We start from the raw sequence: 20,944 nt of genomic DNA on the forward strand, positions 1-20,944 counted from the left end.
GTTTCCTTTAAATAACTATTTGGTCAAACAGAAAATACCTCTGAGAGACTTATTTTAATTAGTTTAGTTACTTCAAAAGCAAATGTTGATTTCCAGGAGAATTTCCTTGAAGTAGTCCTCAATTTAAATAAATTTACAGTTGATGTGTTCACTCAAAAAATCCAAAACACAGTAAACCGGGTTGGCTGTTTCTGACTTCTCTTCATTCCAAACATTGAACACAACATTTCATATTGCATAAGAAAATGTTTAGTTTTCACAAAGAGTTGCAAATGAAAGCAACTTAAAAACTCAAATCAGAGTAAAGAAAAAGACTTCTGCACTTCTTCTACTCAGGGCAGTAGTTCCCATTGAGGTTGTGTCCTCAGAGAACTCACATAACCTGAGGAGCAGGTTATGTTTTGCAATTACACAATAATTACATTTTATTTTTAGGCTGATTCTGGTAATATGGACTCAATACCTTTGAATTTGTGTTTTTTGATGAGGTTGCACTATAGAAATATGGACTCCTGACCTGTGTACTTCTAAAATCCTGTGAACAGCCCTGCTCCAAAGTGATTTCAAACTACACACACTACACGCTACACACACACAACACTATTCAGTTTTCATGATCCACCAATTTCAGCAGTACACTATTTTGGCCAAGTAGATTATTATTACTTCCAGTTTGCATTAAAATTCATTGTGAACTTCCTCTGAAGCATTTTAAAGCTTACAATGATCTCTGCTTTAACATCTTATTCTAAAACAAGACCCTTCATGTCTGGTGACTAAATGCTGTCCACTGTCCAACCTCAAGACTGAGATGCCTCTTTCAGTGTTTGAGCCTGAAACTGTGGAATAAACTCTGTATCTGTACTCTATGTATGTTTGTCAGATTAGCCGATGCCACACTTCACTGTACAAAGCTTATGAAAGCCCAAAAGGCATTTTTCTTTTCCTTTTTCCTTTTACTCCAATTTTTTTTTTTACATTATCTGTATTTTATTTTGTCTGTCTGACCATTCAGTGTAACTGCATTGTTTTTAAGAGCATTGCAATGCATGTATTTTAAATTTGTCAGTAGTTTCTGAAAGGTGCTGTTCAACTATTTGCCTACTTATTGTCTAAAACACATTAATTTGCCATTATCTGATAGTGTTAATGTACTGAAGATGCAAACTAGACTAAGAATTGGTATACTATGCTCAGACATGGTGACATGTGCTATGCATTTGTATCGGGCCCTGGTAGAATCAGATGTACCTGGTATATTCAGGGCACCTTTTTTTTTTTTTTGTTCTTATTGAAGAATTTGTTTTGTGTCGTCCACGGTTCTGTCTCATGCCAAGTCTGTACCGAAATTTCTGCATGAAGCCTGGGTTAATTTAAGGGCAGTAATGCAACGCAGGACAGGACAGTCTGTTTTTAATTTCAAAAAGAGGCAACAGTGAAGGTGTCTTTTGCACATTCTGAGGTGTTGTAACAAAAAGGATTGTTTCTACTGTTTGAGATTCATACCATCAGTCTCTGATGCTTGTGGGTAACTCCTTTATATAATGATGGTATCACATAATTTTCAAGTGCCTTGATTTTTCTAGTACATAATTCATTGGATCTATTTTGTAACATAAAGTCACATAGACTGTGACTCTGTGTGTAACTGGATAGTAGAGCCTGTTTTTAATAGGTTTTCACATGTTCGACTAATTGAAACTGTAAATTCATTTATGTCTTGAAATAGTAGTCTGACAACATAATATTGACAAATGGTCCACTGACCATATTTTTGCAGGATTTTCAACTATATCTTATGGTTCTCATCAGCACAGCTCGCTCATTTACTTTGGAATTTATTTTGTGGTTTAATTAAGTTATTTGTATCTTGATTGCTGTTAGTGTTAAACTTCTTTGACCGTCCCTGAAAGCAATTGAAAGCTCTGGAAAACTAAGTGGGACTGAAGTTAAGATTGTTTTGTTAATCCATAAATATTCTAATCTTTGTTCAAATTAACCATAACTAAAGAGCAAAATCACTGTGAAAGCAAATTAATACAACATTACTCTTGGACTACACTTTGACTGCCTGTGATGTGTTATGATGCTCACACAAGCATCAGCAGACTTGATGGAATTTCACCTGCAGTATAAGCTGCCACAGTGACAACACACTGATAAATAAATTAAACAGGCTTTATGTTAGCAGGCAAACAGCACACATGACAGCACTGTGTGCTGCTTTAAATGTGATGGTGACTGAACAGTAGCTGACTAAAGAAAAATAACGTCTGCATGTCTTCTGTAGTGTCTCTATCACCTGCAATAATGATAATCCCATAGCATTAATCATTCCTCTATAGCACAGATCTGAATTCAGTTTAACAGAGAGGACTGACAGTAAACAGGGAAATGCATGTGAGCATGTTTGCACTGCATATTTGAACAACACCCTGCATGAAATTCATTTTCTCTGACTGAAGTAGGAAAACATGATTTGATGGCATTGGAATGATAAGACGGAAATAAATCTAGAAACTGGCAAACAAAAGAAGGAGTACATATGATTCCCAGGAAGGAAGGGGGCATTTGAAGTCGAGGGTCAGTTTGATAACAGGAGTTATTCACGTGAGTCTGAGGAGAGAGTGTGGAGAATAGAAAGTCAGAGAGAGTGTGATAACCAGACAAGGAGACATAGAGGAGCAGTAAATGAGAAAGGGAGATAAGGGAGGAATGGGAAAACTCCTCCTCCTTCTCTCCTGCCTACCTTTTGCCACTGCGACAGCCCTCTAAAGGATGACTCTCTTCCCCTGACATATGATTGACAGCTGTCAACCTCATACACACAATCCTCGTGGCCATTTCCCCTGCCCTCTGCTGTGACTGGAAACCATCCACGGGCAAAAAAATAGAATTGTATTTCTGAAAATCAATATGACCACAATCTCCAGGGCTGCTGTAAGTAATGAGGCCCTGTCATTTGCAGCATTGGGGACCTGATAAGGACTGTGATTGGTCTATTCCATCATGGAGAGGACCTCGCTCCAGATAGAAAAAAGGACACAAAAGTCTGTTCTTTAATGTATCGATTAGCAAACCAGGATGAGCTACATTTAAGTGTGTTTGCAATGAAATTAATTTTGTTATCATTAAAGTTACACACCACAATTTTGTTCTGATGCCCAACAGTGCCCCCTGGAGGGTGTATCCTGAAAAAAATAAAAACATGACAGCAATTTGAAACAGCTGCAGCCCAGTTAAGAGGGGTAGCTGGCCCATAGTGGGTGCATTGCCCTCCTTAATCCACATGAAAAAAGAGAGAGAAAAGAGTTTATTTTGCCAGTCTAAGTCTTAATATTATTGTCCAATCAGCAGCCTGAATATTGTTGTGACATTCAGCAGCCTGAATATCACTTTCCAACCAGAAGCCCCGCCCCCTTGAGGTGATTTCAGTCAGATTGAAAATCACTTCAGGCGCTCTCATAGAGTTACATCTTGAGATTTTGATCACTGATGTGTATGGTTTGAGCGCTGATGCGCGCTCAAACCATACACACAGCTCGCAAAAAAAAAAAGATACAGCGCGCGTCAGGACTCGGGAGACTGCAAGATCGACATGGCAAACGGGTAACTGATCACTTTGCCTGCTTGAAAATTGAATTGTTGAATTGTAAATAGTTGTATTGATTGCATATTGCCAGCCAAATATTGTTTATGCTGAATATGTTGTGGAAAGATTTGATTAATTAGAGTTCTGATGATAGTATAATTTGATTTGATTTGATTATTGCTATGGCATCCATGGTGCCTATAAATTGTAGACTGTGCTAACAGTAATTTCATGGGCAAACTAGTAGATGACAGTTTATCTGTTGATGGCCACGGTGGAAGTGTTTTATTGTGGAATGTAATTTATTGTATTTGAGACATTTAACTTGATATAGCTTTACAGAAATACTGTACAGTATGTACAATTCATGTCTGGTGCTGCCATCTAGTGGTTGAACAAGAAAACCAAATTAAACAATACAATGTAACACTGTAAAGTTAGCTATCTGACTTTTATTTAATATTATATTACTCATTGAATGGGTCATCTAAGCCATCGTCGCAACAGTTGCCCCCGCCCCCCCGAGAAATCTGTCAGGAGCCGCCACTGCCATTTAACCCAGTGGGGTGTAGCTGATTGACACATGGCATCTTATATCTAATCAATGATAGCAATTATTCACTCACTTTCAGACCAGAATGTAATTTTATGAGAGGTGGAAAATTAGTAGTTTTGACAATCCAGCGACTCTACTTTCTGCAGTGCCTTGTTTTGATGATATATATGTTTGAATTTTTCATGTTTGAATTATTTATTTTTGGGGAGAAGATACTATTTTATAGAAAATCTGACAAATTGAACGTGGTACCTACATACATTAGACATTTAAAGGTCCAGTGTGCAGAATTTAGGCAGATCTATTTGCAGATATTGAATAAAATATTCATGTACATGTTGCCTTTAGTGTATAATTACTTGAAAATTAGAGTGGTTGTGGTTTTGTTCATTTAGAATGAGCCCTTCATATTTCATATCCACCATGTTTTCTACAGTTGCCCAGACAAACCAAACTCTGGCTCTAGAGAGGGCCTTTTGCATTTTTACCTTGAAATGAAACTTTAGGTTAGGTTCTCCTACACATTTAGAAAGTGATGGGTGAGGTGAAGGGTATTCAATTGGTTTCTGGCTACCTCACCACTAGATGCCACTAAATCCACTTGGGTAAATCACATGGTCCATTACAGCTGCATCAACATTTTCATATTAACAATGGGTTAAATGACAGTATAATGTTTAAGATATCACCCATAGTAATGAAGCTACAGAAAGTTATAACCCAAATCTAAGATAAGCTCTATAGAGCAAAGGGTTTCCTGGCACACAAACTCAGCTCTCTTCAACATTCAAACAAGCTCTGATAAAGCAACCGTACACTACCTGGCCAGCACCAAACAGCAGACAGACAACGTTAGAGAATAGCTGGTGAACACAGGAGAGCATTTAGTAGCTAAAAAACTAGATGTTTGAACCTAGTCTCATTCCCAGAGCACCAAATAGCACTGCTTTGTCATGCCCCTTGGTACTTGGTAGGTTCTTGTGATATTAATATCAATATTAGACACTCAGGCCAAGGTGATGTAGTATAAAGAGCAAGATAGTCTGCAAATGATGGAAGGAGGGGTGTACAGATGGGTCAAAAAACACACAACTTTAAACCAGTAGACAGGGGTTCCCACCCAGGAGTAGGGTGTCCTGTGTCCCCACAACCTTTACGGCCTAGAGCGACTTTGTGGAAGAGCAGTGGGAGCAAACAACGTGAGTGATTTAAGACAAGTCTCACAAAATACTAAGTGCAGACCAACCTGTGCATAGGTCAAATAGCAGTCTTTGACTGGCTGTGAGAGGCTGTTTTCAAATGAGCTGCAATCTGATTGGACTAAACCCCAGAAAGCTTGTCTGAGCTGGAGACACTGTTTGACTGCAGGAACAAGGAACAACACAACTGCTTTCTTGCATTGATACCAGGAGTCTTTCCCTCTCTAAATACTTTAAATTCTGTTAATTTAACAATGAATGAAATTATGTGTCTGCTCTGATAAAATATTACTGTGTGTGTGTGTGTGTGTGTGTGTGTGTGTGTGTGTGTGTGTGTGTGTGTGTGTGTGTGTGTGTGTGTGTGTGTGTGTGTTAGGTTTCTGTATTCAGAACCTTTACCCCCAATGTTTGGTCTTTTGGGGTGAAACATTGCTTGTCAAACTTAAGGAAGCTTTAATTCCTGTTTTACAGTACATTTCTCTTGAATTCTGAATTTTAGCAACCTGTGCCTTTCCCATTACAACCTTCTTCCCTAAAAATGATTGTTCTTTTAAAACATATTTGTTGTTGCTAATTAGTAGTATATACACATCATTTCTAGGAGATGGGGTTGACCACTGAGGTTTTATAGATGTGCATGGGTACTGCTAATCCATCCTCTTTAATTAAAAACACCAGACTGACCTGTGTTTATCACGGTAAATCAGCTCAAAGTTACTCTTTATAAAACCATTTGAACTCAGATTTACAATTGGTAGCACAAATTCTCAGCTTTCCTGCTCAGGATGTCACACATGAAAACATGTATCTCTAATGTTGGCAGCAGCTGATGTTCTCTCGACCTTTCCTACCATCTACGAGCAGGGAGGGACAATGAAATAACACCAGGGTTGTCTGTTTATTGTTAAATCTAACTGATTTTATCATTTGTTCCTCTTCAAAAAAACATCTGCTTTGACAATTTTCAGTCTGCTTCTCCTTGGCAACACCACAAACAACCCAGCCTGACAGACAAGCGGGTGTTGACGGCAAATTGGAGTACTGTACTCGTAAAGCAGGCCGAGCAGAAAAGTCACTCATGCTCACCTCCCTCCTCTTTTCTGTTCTCTTCCACATCTCCCATTTCTCTCACTTCATCTGGTTTTGCACTACAAAGTCAGAACCACACCTGTGAACCACAGGTGTTGGAGAGAGTTGCTGCTTTGAAGATTTGATGCTCGGATTTTGCCGCGCTCTGATATGATAAGATCGGAGAAGGAGAGCAGAAATAGCACATGGATAATTGCAGTACTTAACAAACAGTCCGCTTTAGAGTAGCCAGCGACACCAGCTTGCAGATCTTTGAGTTTTTTTGATAATAGGCGTCCAAAGTGACTGAATATGCAGGACCTAAACTGAATAACTGTGATGAAATGTGTGGCTTCTTATGTGGTATGGTGCAAGAAATATGTTTAGATCATTTGGTCAGATTGTGTGAGTGGGGGGTTGGCACCCCCAGTTGGTACTGCTGACACTGCAGATATCTGGCCAGAATGTTAAATGTTCCAGGGCCTGTTGTGGTCTCTCAGGTAATGTGTTCTCCCAGGCTATGCAGCACTCTGAATGGCAGGAACCAGTCACACAGATGGGTAGTGAGAGTAGTAAGATGACTTTTGAGGGCTCTATTGGATTAACTTAGCTGCAAGAAAAGTGGTTTGTGGGAGATTTGTAACAACTAAAAAAATACAGGATTAGTCATTTGATCAAATGCCTTTCTTTACACAAGGACCTCTAATGACCATGCGACCTCTTAGGAGAAGGTCAGGGTATATGTAGGGTGAAGACAGACTGTGTCTTGCACTACCGTTAGTATCTTGTTTCCTACCACTTTTTTTAAGTAGTAGGGAACAGAAATTCTTGAGCCTTGACCAAGCAATTTTAGTGCCTGAGCCTGACCAATGCTTAACCATAGAAGTGGAAGCTTAGGGAATGGTCAAATCATATTTCTGTAAAGGTCATTTGTAATGACTGTAGAAGGATATGCTGATAAAGTATATCTTTATGGGCATCTTTAACAAAACCTTAACCATATGTCTGTTATTGGAACCAAGGCGACGAAGCTCCTCTAACCTGAAGTGATCATTTAACCCATGATCTTTCTTTAAACATAAGAAAATTGTTTTTGTGCCTGAAGCCAAACAAACCATTACCCTCACATAGTGCCATGATAAAACTGATTCATTTTCAGCAGTAATTTGTAACAGTTTTAAAATACTCAGGCAAATTATGTCATCATGATGAATGAAGCATCAGAAAGAGCTTCTGTGTCGTTCTAGGGGCTGGTAACAAACAACATATTTTGTTGTCAAATTTGGACGACTGGTTGCAGAAAATGTGTGTCATTTGGAAGGCAATTGAGAGTTTGTTTGTTTTGTTTTGTTTTGTTTTGTTTTGTTTTTTTAATTTTGGAGGACTTTGTTGTTTTTTGTTGAGGCCAAAGGTAGATTTTATTTTCGACCTTCTTGCTGTGAGGCACGCGCACTACCTGTTGCGCCACCGTGCAGCCCTGCGCTTAACCAACTGACATAATATGAAAAAGGGTCACTGTAATTAATATGTTACTAACAGTAAATGTGATTATCGTTGCTTATAGAATTGGAGCCCTGATACAGCTATAGGGCGTTAGCCTGAACAAAAACACCACCATGATGGTTTGGTCTGCGACTTAGTTACCATGGAAACAGAGCTCAGTTTCAACTCAGGATGTCTTCATGAGAATTTAGTTGGAAAAAAAAACAGAGACAGGCCACAGTACTTGTAACAGCAGTTCTGGACTACTCATTTTGTTGTATAAAGGGGCAATGATTGCTTACATTTGATCGATTTGACTATTTTATGAACACCTATTGGTAGTATTGAATTGTAAGGTCTCACAAATACAGCAACGGTGGTTGAATTTGTGATCAATGAAAAGCAAATTCAGGATAGAATTTAAAAAAATGTAACAATGTTCAGTTTTTAGATAAATTCAGCATTCAGTGCAGTAGATTGCTTGATTTTGATTAATCTTAGGGTGGAAAACCTAGTAATCCAGCAATTAGAGCATTTGATATAAAACTCTCCAGAGAAACCCAGACTAATAGAATTCTTGAACAGCTCTTAAGACAGGGCAAAGCTGGGTTTATTGCAGGTTTTACACCGCTGAATAAAATCCTTCCACATTCCACTGCAACGATTTCTCTGTTACAGTAACAGACCAATATTGTCAACCAGTATGGGTCTAAACCTTGGTTTGAAGTCCTCACCTGAGTGTTCATCACTCATTGATTTTTTTATAAGTCATCCATACATGTCTCTGGAGCAGGACGACAGTGTCTGCATGGCCAGTCACAGAAACCTAACAGGATGGAAAGATCTAAAGTAGAAGATAACGGACATGGCTGGTAACTCCCATCAGCGGCTGCTGCAACTGTCGGACTGTGCAGTCGACGTGAGCTCCGATGGCAAATCCATCACTGCCGAAGCAGTGGAGGGAGGCGCTGCCGTGCCACCCCCCCGACACACACACACACACACACACACACACACACACACACACACACACACACCTCCTCCTCCTCTACATTTCCACCATTTCCACCACCTCCATCCATGAGTAGTACAGCATCTCAGCCTGCTGTTTCACTGGTCAGTCAAGCCCATCATCAGGTTACAAAGCAAGGAAATCCATCACTATACAGCTCTACATCTACTGTATGCATTGCATCCTGTCAGCACAGAGCACGGACAGTGTCTTTACACCATAATTCAGCCTGAGCAACTGGAACTAAAACATTAATTTCATCAAACTCAAGTCATTACTCAATTTCAACCTTCAAGAAATGTTTTTTTTTAAAGTAGTTCCAGAAAACAAGTTTCCTTAATTTTGTGTTTTTTAAGTGGAATAATTAAAAGAGATATTATATGTAATGTATATGTATATTATATGTATCACCAAGAATTTCACTTCTTTTAATAAATTCTTTCAATCAGTGTGTTAAGGGTGTACTTGAAATTTGTTTATGTTCAATGAACATGACATATTATTTGAAAAAAAAAATGCTCTCTGTGATTTTTAATTCTCATAATCATCTTTATATGGAGGGAGGATTCAGACGAGTCTTGGATGTGTCTTGTGTGCTTGGAACACTGCCACACAGTGATGTACATGAGAGTAAATATACAGCCAAAATTATGGAGATGAAATATATTGTAATATGGCTGTTCAATCCTACTTTCCATCAACAGTATGTATATTAAAGTGTACTTGCTGTATATATCTATATGAAAATAATGGCAAATCACTTATCTGCAGAGCTAGAAAACTGGGATTACATTCAGAAGTGATCCGAAATTAGTTTCATTAAAGCTTAAATTTGAATGGCATAATTTTGGATTTTTTTCTTTTGGACTGCTCTTGATGAACTCTTTGTGTTGATAAAAAAAAAAGAGTGGAAAATGTCCTAAAGACTCAAGTGAATCAACCATCAATTATTAGAATGGAGGCAGTAAGAAATATGTAAAATTATACATGAGGGTATTTTTTACACGGTTTTTACTTATGCGAATCAAGGACACAAAGATAGAGGATGTTGTACATTGGTAAGATTATAAAGCCATCTGAGAAAATGTGATTTGGCCTATAGAAATCAAACTGACATGACTTGAAAACTGGAGTTCAGCTCCTGGAAGTGTGCCTCGGCTGGGTTGTGCATTCCAAAATTTGTGGTGAGAAGCCAGTGAGAGATCATTAAAAATCTAAATGAACACAATAGTGACAGTGTTCAGAAATGATTTTATCTTATTTTAGAGGGTAGACAGTGAGTGCGATGAACAGATGAAACAGAAGTGAAAAAAAAAAAGTAAAGAGAAGCTGCCAAAATGTCACAATTGGAAGAGTGTGAGAAAACCTGTGGAGCAGATTTTATGGAGCATCATTGGCGAGGTATCAGTGAGGGGGAGCCAGACTCTGATCATAGCAAATGTGTCAAATGGACCCAGTCGCCAGTGAAGTCATTGCCATTACACACACTCATGCGCACATGTTGGCTAATTACGCTGATCTTCTGGACAGTTCTAAAAATCCTAAAATAAGAAAGCGACACTATTTCTGCTTTTAAATTTGAAGTTGTATAGAATGTGACCTGCATTGTTAATACTTAAGGAAGTAGACACAGTTCAAGTGTTGTGAAACCACGATAAGGAAAGATTTGGGATGTGACAGCAGCAGTGGATTCTAAAATGACAACAGTTCTTTGTTACTTACTCATTTATCTCATACATACGCAAATATGAAAAACATATTAAAGCAGTATGAATGCACTTTTGACCATGTCATGGCAGCAGAACAAGTTGAAAACACAACACTGACGAACCATTGCTTAAACCTGTTATGGCTAACATGTCAGCAAACAGTTGCCAATTTACACATCTGGCACACAGCGGCATTAGGATTCATTGAATAAAAGTCCAGTAGTCACTGTCCTTTTTGATTGGTTTGGTCACCACCAACTGCTGAGTAAAATACCTGGCTCTCCAGCTTTCCAAAAACTTTGGCATGTTCACCAGCGAGTTGCTATATCTGTCTGCTGTTTGCTTGGCAGTGGTGTACAATGAGTTTATCACAGCTTTTCTGCTCATGGTTCCCCCTGTTGTGTCTGCAAATGAGGTTGAAGAAAGTGATGAGACTGAACAAAAATGGTTGACTTGTGGGCTGTAAAACCAAAACAATGAGCTGAATGATGCTAAAAGGCTCTGTGAAGAATGTGATTGTGACTGTGATTGAATTATCAATATAAAAACACTGATGAGTGCAGCTTTGAAAAGTCATGTGAAACAGTGTAAACAGGACAATTTTTAAATATGTATCTACTGTTTTTGGTTATTTTAGAGGTCAAATGTTCATAAAACAGAATAAGTTGTGACAGTGAAAACAGCAACCTGAAAATCTGACTGAGCGCCATCAAAAAGACTGCTGAATCATCTCATGGGAACGCAGACATCAGTGTGCGAGTTGGAGAGGTCTGCTCTATCACTTCAGCTGTGCCGAGCCGTGCACACAGTGGACTCCGGAGTTACAGGAGTACCTGGAGATGTAAAGCAGGTTGGACGAGGTTATCTAATCGCTTCCTGCCTTCAGGGACACTTCTCTCCCTGGGCTGCTTCAAAGTGCAGCTATCAAGGTACCACACGCTTCGCCATAAACGGATTGCTCTATGCGGAGAGGGAGGGGTGGGGGTTGGAGGGGGGAGCTTCCCTCAGGATCAAACCCGGGTCGGGAGCTGGGCTAGATTTTCTGAGAACAACGCCCTTCAACAATCGGCTCCAGCTTTGACCTCTGAACTGTGAATGCGATTGAAAATCTGGAGCAGCTCGTGGAGGAGAGTATAAAGGCTGTGGTCATTAATCACACCAGCCACCTCAAACATGCCATCCACACACACACGTAAAAACACACAAACACTCACACACACACACACACACACACACACACACACACACACACACACACACACATGCAAACACAATGACGATATTCAGGCTGCAAAGTCATGCTGGGTGGTTGTTCTGGGAATATATGAGGGAGCTTCCGCCCCACTTTAACACCATCAAAGATCCAAGGCAGATTTCCCTCATTCACCCCCCTCTGGATCTGAATAGTCATCCCTGCAATGATGCATGCAGAGAAGAAAAATAACCAGAGCACCAATTCCAGACACCGCAGTAGGTGCTATTATCATTGACTTTATGTCCAAACACCAAGGTCAAGTGTTGTTTTGGCTGTTTGTGGGAGCGTGCGGCCACCTGGGGAGGCTGAGCTCAGACCAGACAGCCCAGGACTCACCGGCAGATCACAGAGGTCACAGTTCACACAATATAAAGCACTGCAACAACTACAAGTCACCTTGATGCGTCAACTCCAAAGTAGTGCACCATCAATCTTTCTGCCTAGATACACAGCAGCACTCTGATTGAAGGTCAAAGGTTGGCTTCATGTGTTAAATCTCAGTTTCAGTTATGCTTCGATTTGTGACGTGATTCCATATTTGATTGTTTTCGTTGACTTCATTGTAGAAAATTCTAATTTCAGTCATTCTTCTCCTTCATAATTAAAATTAATGCACCCAATAAGTGCATTTTTTCTCCTTTTTTTGTTTTCTTTCTTGTGAATCATAACATTCCACAAAAGAAATACAGCATTCAAGTTAGAAGATTCATGAATTGGTCAAGCAACAGAAGAATCATTTCAGCTATTTTCCAAGCAAAATTATTTGTTTCCACTTTCTGCAATAGGATGATTTGCTGCTTTTCATTTTGTTATATCAAACTGTATATATTGAAAAAACATTTAATTTGAAGACATCACATTCAACTCTGGGTAACCGTGATGACTGCATTTCATATTTTTTGATTTATAAACAAAACAATTTATCAGTGAATTAAAACTGTAATCAATGAAAAGGAAATGATTATTATAGCCTTAACAAACACACTAACCCCAATTGACACTGGATGTTTAAAGGTGATAATATCAATATTTTTAGAATCTGACAATGATATATCAGTCGATAGTTTTTTTGGTCTAACACATGAAATATAGAGTGTGTGTGTGTGTGTGTGTGTGTGTGTGTGTGTGTGTGTGTGTGTGTGTGTGTGTGTGTGCAACATGTGTAAAATTGTCTACTTTAAAATTTAGTATTACAAGTACTATATTATTTAAGTCACTTATTTCTCGTCAAGCTCATAATTTGATGACAGAACCCACAACACTTGATAACTGGGGTTCGGATCCCAGCACCAGTGCCGGCTTGATTGACAATACTCATGCGTGGGAAGCCAGTGAGGGACCATTCCACTGCACTATAGCGACTCCATCTGGTTAGTGAAGTTCCTCTCTGTCACGTGTCACAAGATCTTATATATATCTACATTAGCCTGTGGTCTGTCAATGTGGCAAGAAAGGGGATTTTTTTTTTAAATTCAATTATGAATTTAGTAATTGCATCACTGTAGATATGAAGTATTTGCTGTGAAAGTGAAAACTTGAATTAAACTAGTCATTCATACCTTCTCTAAAAGGTATTATTTGTTTAGAATTAAACTGATTGAATCTTACATCTGCTAGAGATGGCCTGTGTCATCCTTCAGAACCAAAAAAAAAAAACCAACAAAACAATGACTTGTGGAATACTCTCAAGGACTCCCTCAGGGACTTACAGGACCATCTGAATGACCCCGCACACATGCTGAACATCTCAGGTCACCTGCTTAAAAACCTCTGGATCCACCATTGGAACCTCCTCGTGTTTGGCTAAAACCTTTGAAGTCCTGCAAGTATTGCTGGATCTGCATTTTGAGAACCCCCAGCACATACGAAAGCATTTGCCACAGCTGGCAACCACTTGTCACTGAGTGAAAGCCGGTGGATGTAACAGAGCTGGGTAACTGGGCTGAGTTGAGGCCACTGAGACAGCGGCGGTGGCGGCGGGGGAATTGCAGTGTTGTTCTCCGAGATGGAACTCTCAGCCCTTTTGTACTCAGCTCTCTCCAGCAGCCGGGCTTGAATAGCTCCAAAGTGACGCCTCCATGCTGCTTTAAAAGCTAAGTAGCAAAAAGGTTGAACAAGGAACTGAGAGAAATGTTCACTTAGTCGGCATCTGGGCTGGAAATACATACACTCAACACTCTCCGCGGCTTTCACTTGATGGCCACACCATGTACTTGTCCGAGTGTGTGTGTGTGTGTGTGTGTGTGTGTGTGTGTGTGTGTGTGCGTGCGTGCGTGCGTGCGTGCGTGCGTGCGTGCGTGCGTGCGTGTGTGTGTGTGTGTGTGTGTGCGTGTGCGTGTGTGCGTGCGTGCATGCGTGTGTGCGTGCGTGCATGTGTGTGTGTGCGCATGTGTGTTCACTTGCACAGCATGTGGCCATTTACGTGAATGCCTTTGCTATATAATTTAATTAATACTGGCTTGCTCTTGATTTCAACTTCAAACAACTCAGTGAAAACATTTTGCTGTCTTATTATTATGAGCTAATTTAGAGGTCTGTGGACTGAAGAGGGGTATTGTTAGACGGGGTTGGGGGTGGAGGTATGTCGGGGGGGGGGTTCACACTGTGTGAGCTGTGCTGTAGTGATCTCAGTGGGAGTTTCTGTCCTCCCCACCGTGCAGACTGCTTGACACTGTAGGCCCCATTTGCACTGTCTGATAATAACGGCTTAACGTGACTGCTATGACTGTTGCCAGTGGGACCTCTGCATCTGTTCCTCCAGGGGGGAGTGATATAGTGTGAGCCAGCAACCACAGAGGCCTCACTGGCGGACTTCAAGTCACAATGCGACACCAAGACACAGACGAGAACCACATCTTCCTCTCTTTCTTTTTTTTTTTTTTTACATGCTGTCACCAGTGTCAACATGGCTCAAATCCTTCAATCCTTCCTGTGGTCGGACTTCATGTCTGTGACTACAGGAAGAACCCAAACTGCAGAGCGATCTAATGATCCCGCTACAGAAAAACACTCACTACAGCAGCAAATAATAAAACAATATGAATACTGTTAAATAAGTTGGAGCAACATAATGTACAAAAGTGGCTTATTCACATATTCTTCTGTTGTATATACAAGAATATAAACAATGACTGAACATTTAAATAACAGCAGTTTTTATATGAATGAAAATAAGCGGATTTTCAGCAGAAAGGCCAAATCAATCAGCTGTCAGGAATCCCACAACTGAAATTCCTGCTTTCAAAATCCCTGTCCATCCTGTACAAACAGGTAACAAATATTAAATACTATCTATCTATCTATCTATCTATCTATCTATCTATCTATCTATCTATCTATCTATCTATCTATCTATCTATCTAACTTGTTGACTTATTCTGAAAGAGTAAAAATCATGTAAAAAAACAATATGCTATGATTTCAAATTGATCTTGAATTGAAAACGTGTGTCTGCAGTTTGATTATGCAGCTGTGTAAAGTATAAACCAGTCAGCCGCCACAATGCCTTTAACCTTTCATCAACGTAAAGTGCCCTGAATTAAATATATAGAAGTTCCATTAGAATGAACAAAAATCATGATAATCCCAGATGGCGTTCCACTGTTCAGGAATAACAGTGGGAGTGTTAATTAAATAGTGGACCCATAGGTGATGGTCCCGCTCTGTGGAGTGTATTGTATTGCTGCTGTGTACCTGGGCTGTGCTGTTATCGGGGTCAAGGCGCGGCTCTCAGACAAGAGGCTTAAGCAGAGACAAGAGCCTTTAACACGAAATAAAACCATCAAAGTTCAGCGCTAATCCCCGCCGCCGTGGATAAGGCTGACTGTTAACGGGCTGCACAATAAGAGCGGTTTACTCTAGGCGGGATGGCTTTGTGTGCGCTTTTTTCCAGCCACACAATTCAACTCAGACAACACGGCGAACAGGATTTATTGGAGAAGCAGAGAGGATTTTCAGCAGCCACGCGCTGTGTTTAAAAAATCCCACTTTTCCCTCGACAGTAGGAATTTTAGAATAAATTAATGCCTGTGTTCGATGTCTCTAAATGACACCAACCCTCAGAATTTAATTCAGAGCGCAGGAAGAAATATTTCACGAGGGAGGACTGTGGCCAAAATTTCAGCTCTGCTGGCAAAAATGTGAGAAGCAGAGAATAGTGTCAAAATGAGGGCAAACAATACAACTCAAAAGTCCTTTTTTTAAAATCAAATATCTATAGTTCAGGTTAGGCCTGTTATCCCCCTTATAGCTCCACACAGCATATTGGTTCTGTGTATTTAAAGGAATAAATGTGTGTAAATACCTTCAGCACCTTGGAGAGCTCCACATCCACCAGCTGTGTGTTTTACGTAGATAAATGAAGAAGTCACGCACATTTACACACACACTGTGGACACAAGCTGCAATACAGCCACAAAAAGCTTTGCACACATTTAGAATATTCGGGATTACAGGTAAAGTTATTGAATTGTCAGTAGGTGTAATAACTGCATCTGATGCACTTTTCACTGGCATTCATATTCATTTTATAACGCAAAATAATTCTAATATTTCAGTGATTACACCTGTTGGCAGTGGGCTGAAATCCATTAGGAGGGATCACTTAGATGAATTATCAGTTAGAAATAGAATAATATCAAATCTGTAGGCATCAAAAATAAATAAAATGAAGCAAAGCACCTTTGCATTTTGAGTATATGTCTAATTAGAGAAGAGCAGACTTCCTGTTTTCAGACCTGGTGTTTAATATAATTGACCGATCTAAAAAGTAGAATGCCAATTTAAAATCTTGACAAGAATCCGATAGCTCTCCTTTTTCTTTTCTTCTTCTTCTTCTTCTTCTTCTTTGTGTTGGAAAGATAGCATCAAGTCATGCCTTTTTGTTGTGTCAAAATCATAGAATTGGTAGTAAAATAACGCAGGGTAAAGCCTCACTCCATTGGTTTGCCAGACGAAAAACTAAACTTATTCTGAACTACGTAAACTTAAGAGTGTATTGGGATGTATTTTGTTTAGAAATGCGGATAAATGAAGTTCATCCTGGAATTGAAGTACTCGCGGGTTGTTGCTGTTATTTTCCGGCTGGCTCATTTTAAAATTGAGGGGAGCAGAATTACGCTGAAAAAGCATATTTGTCATAAGGTCTGTTTTCTTCTACACTTGCTTAGTAAAATAACCAGTCAAACAAGGCTGGACCGGCTGCAGAGTGTACTCTGCTGTCCAGGCAGCCAGACGGTCGACATGGAGTTTCGTTTATTATGGCGCCCCCGTGAGACGATTCCGCTGCCTGAGCCGGTTACTGAGCGCTGCTTTAAGAACCAGGTTAACAACAACCTTGAAATACTCAAAAAAACAAACCACAACAACAACAAAAAAAAACTTGTTCTTCATCACACCAGGCATTTTTACCCTTTTCCCTATGGCAAAAGTCTGATTTCCTCAATAATATAAAGAAAGTGCATTTTTATGTGCAGCGTTACTGCGCACAGGAAAGCCTCTGGTTCAAGTTTCATTGTCAAACAATTGTATAAAAGTGCGCTGATAAAGTTTGAATCCGTCCTTCACACACTTGACATTCTGTGCACTGTGCCACATACTGAAATAACCGAACAGCCGCGTCTCTCCAGCCGCGGTGGGTACACGTTTGGAAGTGCGCACGGTTGAACGGGGTTAAGTCCTCTCATAATGAGAACATTACAACAGTTATGGCTCTTAGACTTTCTGTCAGCGTGAAGTGGAGAGAGCTGAGCTAGAAGTACAGGCTGAGCTGTGTCGAACTCACCAGACAAAGTGCAGGTGTCAGGAGGAACACGGCGCACCAGCACGTCACCTGCATCCTCCCGAAGCTCAAAGTTCCACTAATTTCCCTCGACTGGTAGTTGCGGCTTTGGGGACCATAAATCCACCTGGTATCCGCCTCACAGCACGGTCAAGCCCCTCAGCAGCCCAGGCAAAAAGGACACAACGCACCCCATGACTGCTGAACAAAGCTGAGAGTTAGAGGCTGGGGCGCAAAACGGAGGAGCCGGCTGCTACTGCTGTGGGGGGTGGTGATGTTAGAAGGGGGTGGGGGCGACAAACAGCGGTTACTTTAGAGTTAATCCAGGTAGAAGGAGCAGCAGGGTCATAGCTGTGAGCAGGTTCAGGTCCTGATTGTCTGATAGCTGGTGCGCGCAGCCGTCGGGGCGCTCCGATCTGAGGGGAACGGCGGTGCTTTCCGCTTTATAACACGCGCCTACAACACAAGCGGGGAGGCTCTCGCTGTAGGGGGGAGGGACGAGCTGAGGGGGGAGAAAAAGGCAGGAAAAGACGAATAAAACGAGAGGAGATTGGTCCAAGACGCAGCGAGGATGAAGAAAGCAAAGTTTTTTTTTCTCTATCTTTTTTCTTAAACAGACGCTGGTGAGGAAAAAGCGTTTCACCTTGGCTGCTGGTTTGTGCGCTTGATGGAGATGAATGAGCTGACATTCAGAACTCCGCTGCCAATAACTCCAGGCAGCTCCCTCCTCCACCCGGCCCCAAACAGGAGAGCCTCAAACCTGAACAAATACAACACAACAGCTGTTGTTCATGATGTAATTCCAATATATTAATACTCATCACCACAGTCAGACGCTACAGTATTATTGCCAATAGTAATGCTACTTCTAACATCCCCAGCATCTGCTGAACATCAAGCAATGTTTTCATGTAAACACACATGCTCAGAGGCATATATACTTCCACTGTAAAAAAAAAACAAACAAAAAAAAAACCCTCCATCTTCATGGAGGATAAGTAGTTTCATATATTGTACTCCCAAAAAAGCACATTTTCTTAAAATAAGAAAAAAAATGGATAGAAAAGAAAAATGCAAGTGCAGTAAGAATATTTTCAACTCTTTCCAAGAGACATCTGCTTGATTGCTTGATTCACTGAATTTTCTAGAAATAAGTGTCACTATCTGAAAAGAATACAAATAAGGCTGCTGCACTAGAATACAGAAAAAAATGGGGGAAAGAAGTTGATTTGCACTGAAAACATTTTGAAAGTCTTAAAGCTACAATAAGCTTCCCATTATATCAGGCTTTCATCATAATCAATCTCCTCCAGCAATGTAGAGTATTTACACTCATTAGTTACTTTTCTATAGTACTTTGCATTGTCAGAGCCCACCATTTGTGTGCTTTTTCAAATGGTGTGTATTTGTACAAGTGACTTACAGGAATTCCAAGCACTGTATTTTAGTTTGTGCATATGAGCATATGTCATGTAATGAGGTAATCTGGATGAGTGGAACAGCTGCTCCTCAGAATTTTGAAGACGGTAACATATTTTCAGTTGTAAAAATGTATTGTTGTAACAGATATTTGAGTGGTCTCCTGTTGTATCCCAGAGACAAAGAAGCTGCTCAAAGAAGCCTTTTTGGACCAAAGTCAACACTCTTTTTTTCATTTCTTTAATAGAATAAGACTTAATGGACATTTATGGAGAAAAGACTCAATGGAAACAGGGGTCAATTCACCTTCTAAGGAAAAAAAAATTACGCCCTATTGAACCCTCCCCATACACACAGTCCCAGAAACTAACCAGTATGTCTGCACTGGATTACTGCCCTGCCTAAACTTTGCTGTATGGTAATTACTTTGTGATATTCTAGTTATATACTTGTTGGTTTAAATATATATATACCATGCAAGCATAATATTGACTATATATTAGGTGACAGGTGTCAAAGTTAGATTTTGACACAGGGCCACTTTATAAGATTGGTTCCTTGAGATCTTAATCATTTCAGCTTTTATTTGTGCTGTCCACGTTTACATTTTACCAACCAAATGTATGCTAAGCACTGCACAGTCATTGCCACACAGATGACCAGGGGCTTTTAGGGCCCCCTGGGAGTTTTGGATCCATGGGCAGTTGGATTACGTAATCTAGCCTTGGATGACATTTCTGCAGTATGGGAAATGTCATTTGTATTATGTGATGACACCTGAGTGTGGTGAGATGTTAGATGTGAGATGTGATTGAATACCATGAAAATGCTACCAAGTGCACCTTTGTGTTTATATGATTTTGTTACTCATGTAAAGTAGTGTAAAATTGGACATCCAGATTTGTACAATAAATAAAGTCTAAAAAGAATTGCGTGTGTGTGTTGATTGCATTTATATATTTGAGTGGAAGCCTGTGTGTGTGTGTGTGTGTGTGTGTGTGTGTGTGTGTGTGTGTGTGTGTGTGTGTGTGTGTGTGTGTGTGTGTGTGTGTGTGCGCGCTCTAGATGCCAGCAGAGGCAGGACAAGGTGACTGAATCCTGAATGTGTGTTTCTGTCTTGGAGATAGATAGATAGGATCCTTTTTGTCGAGGAACAGAAGGGGTGGGGAGGTGAGCAGAAAAGAAAAGACAAGAGGGGCTGTGCTTTAATAAATCCCCAGCAGTCTCATTGCTACAACATTGCAGTGGTCAAGCATTGTCGCCATAACTCAGCCAGCAGGGCTGATGGGATCCTGCTCTGAATGGCCCAGATAGCCTTCACAGGCCCAGCATGGCATGCAGTGGTAGAGCAGGCGGAGATAAATAACCAGAGTCTGGCTGACTTCCATTGTGGCTGTAATGAAGCACAGTCTGGTCTCTGGTAAGATAAAGGGCCCATAATTCAGGATTAACTCAAACTTCAGTCCTTGTTGATCAAAGATTTATCCAGATTCGCCCTTTTTTGTCTTTGTATTTTTTCTTCTTCCTTCTTCTTCTTCTTCTTCTCCTTTTTTTTTTTTTTTTTTTTTTTTTGAGATTCCAGTATGGCCATTTGGAGAATGACAAGCCCAGTATCCCTTGGGATTATGTTTATACTGGACAATACTGTCATTAACATCATCTATGCTCAGTGCTAATGCAAGACGAAATGTTTCCCTATAACCTTAACCATACTGCATTTGACATAGCAGACATTGCAGAAAACAAGCTTTTTTAAAAAGTTGGTATTAGATGTAAAAACACATTGTCACTTAACATAATCCAGGTTTTTGCAGAATTCTCTACACTGACATTCATGTCTGGCAGCAGGGTTGCCATATGAGGCCTGTAATCA

General features: G+C 40.2%; 1 protein-coding gene across 1 annotated transcript in view; it reads right to left on the bottom strand.

Moving 5' to 3' along the window:
- nxph1 (neurexophilin 1) overlaps nt 1-18,393 on the bottom strand; it is a 56,715-nt gene extending 38,322 nt beyond the window's left edge. The window contains exon 1 of the mRNA XM_070985394.1: nt 17,656-18,393. Within this exon, the coding sequence (XP_070841495.1) occupies nt 17,656-17,709 (54 nt within the window). The 5' untranslated portion in view covers nt 17,710-18,393. The remainder of the gene's footprint in view (nt 1-17,655) is intronic.
- Between the last annotated feature and the right edge of the window lie 2,551 nt (nt 18,394-20,944).

Source organism: Chaetodon trifascialis, chromosome 17, assembly GCF_039877785.1.
Source record: "Chaetodon trifascialis isolate fChaTrf1 chromosome 17, fChaTrf1.hap1, whole genome shotgun sequence".
Lineage (NCBI taxonomy): Eukaryota > Metazoa > Chordata > Actinopteri > Chaetodontiformes > Chaetodontidae > Chaetodon > Chaetodon trifascialis.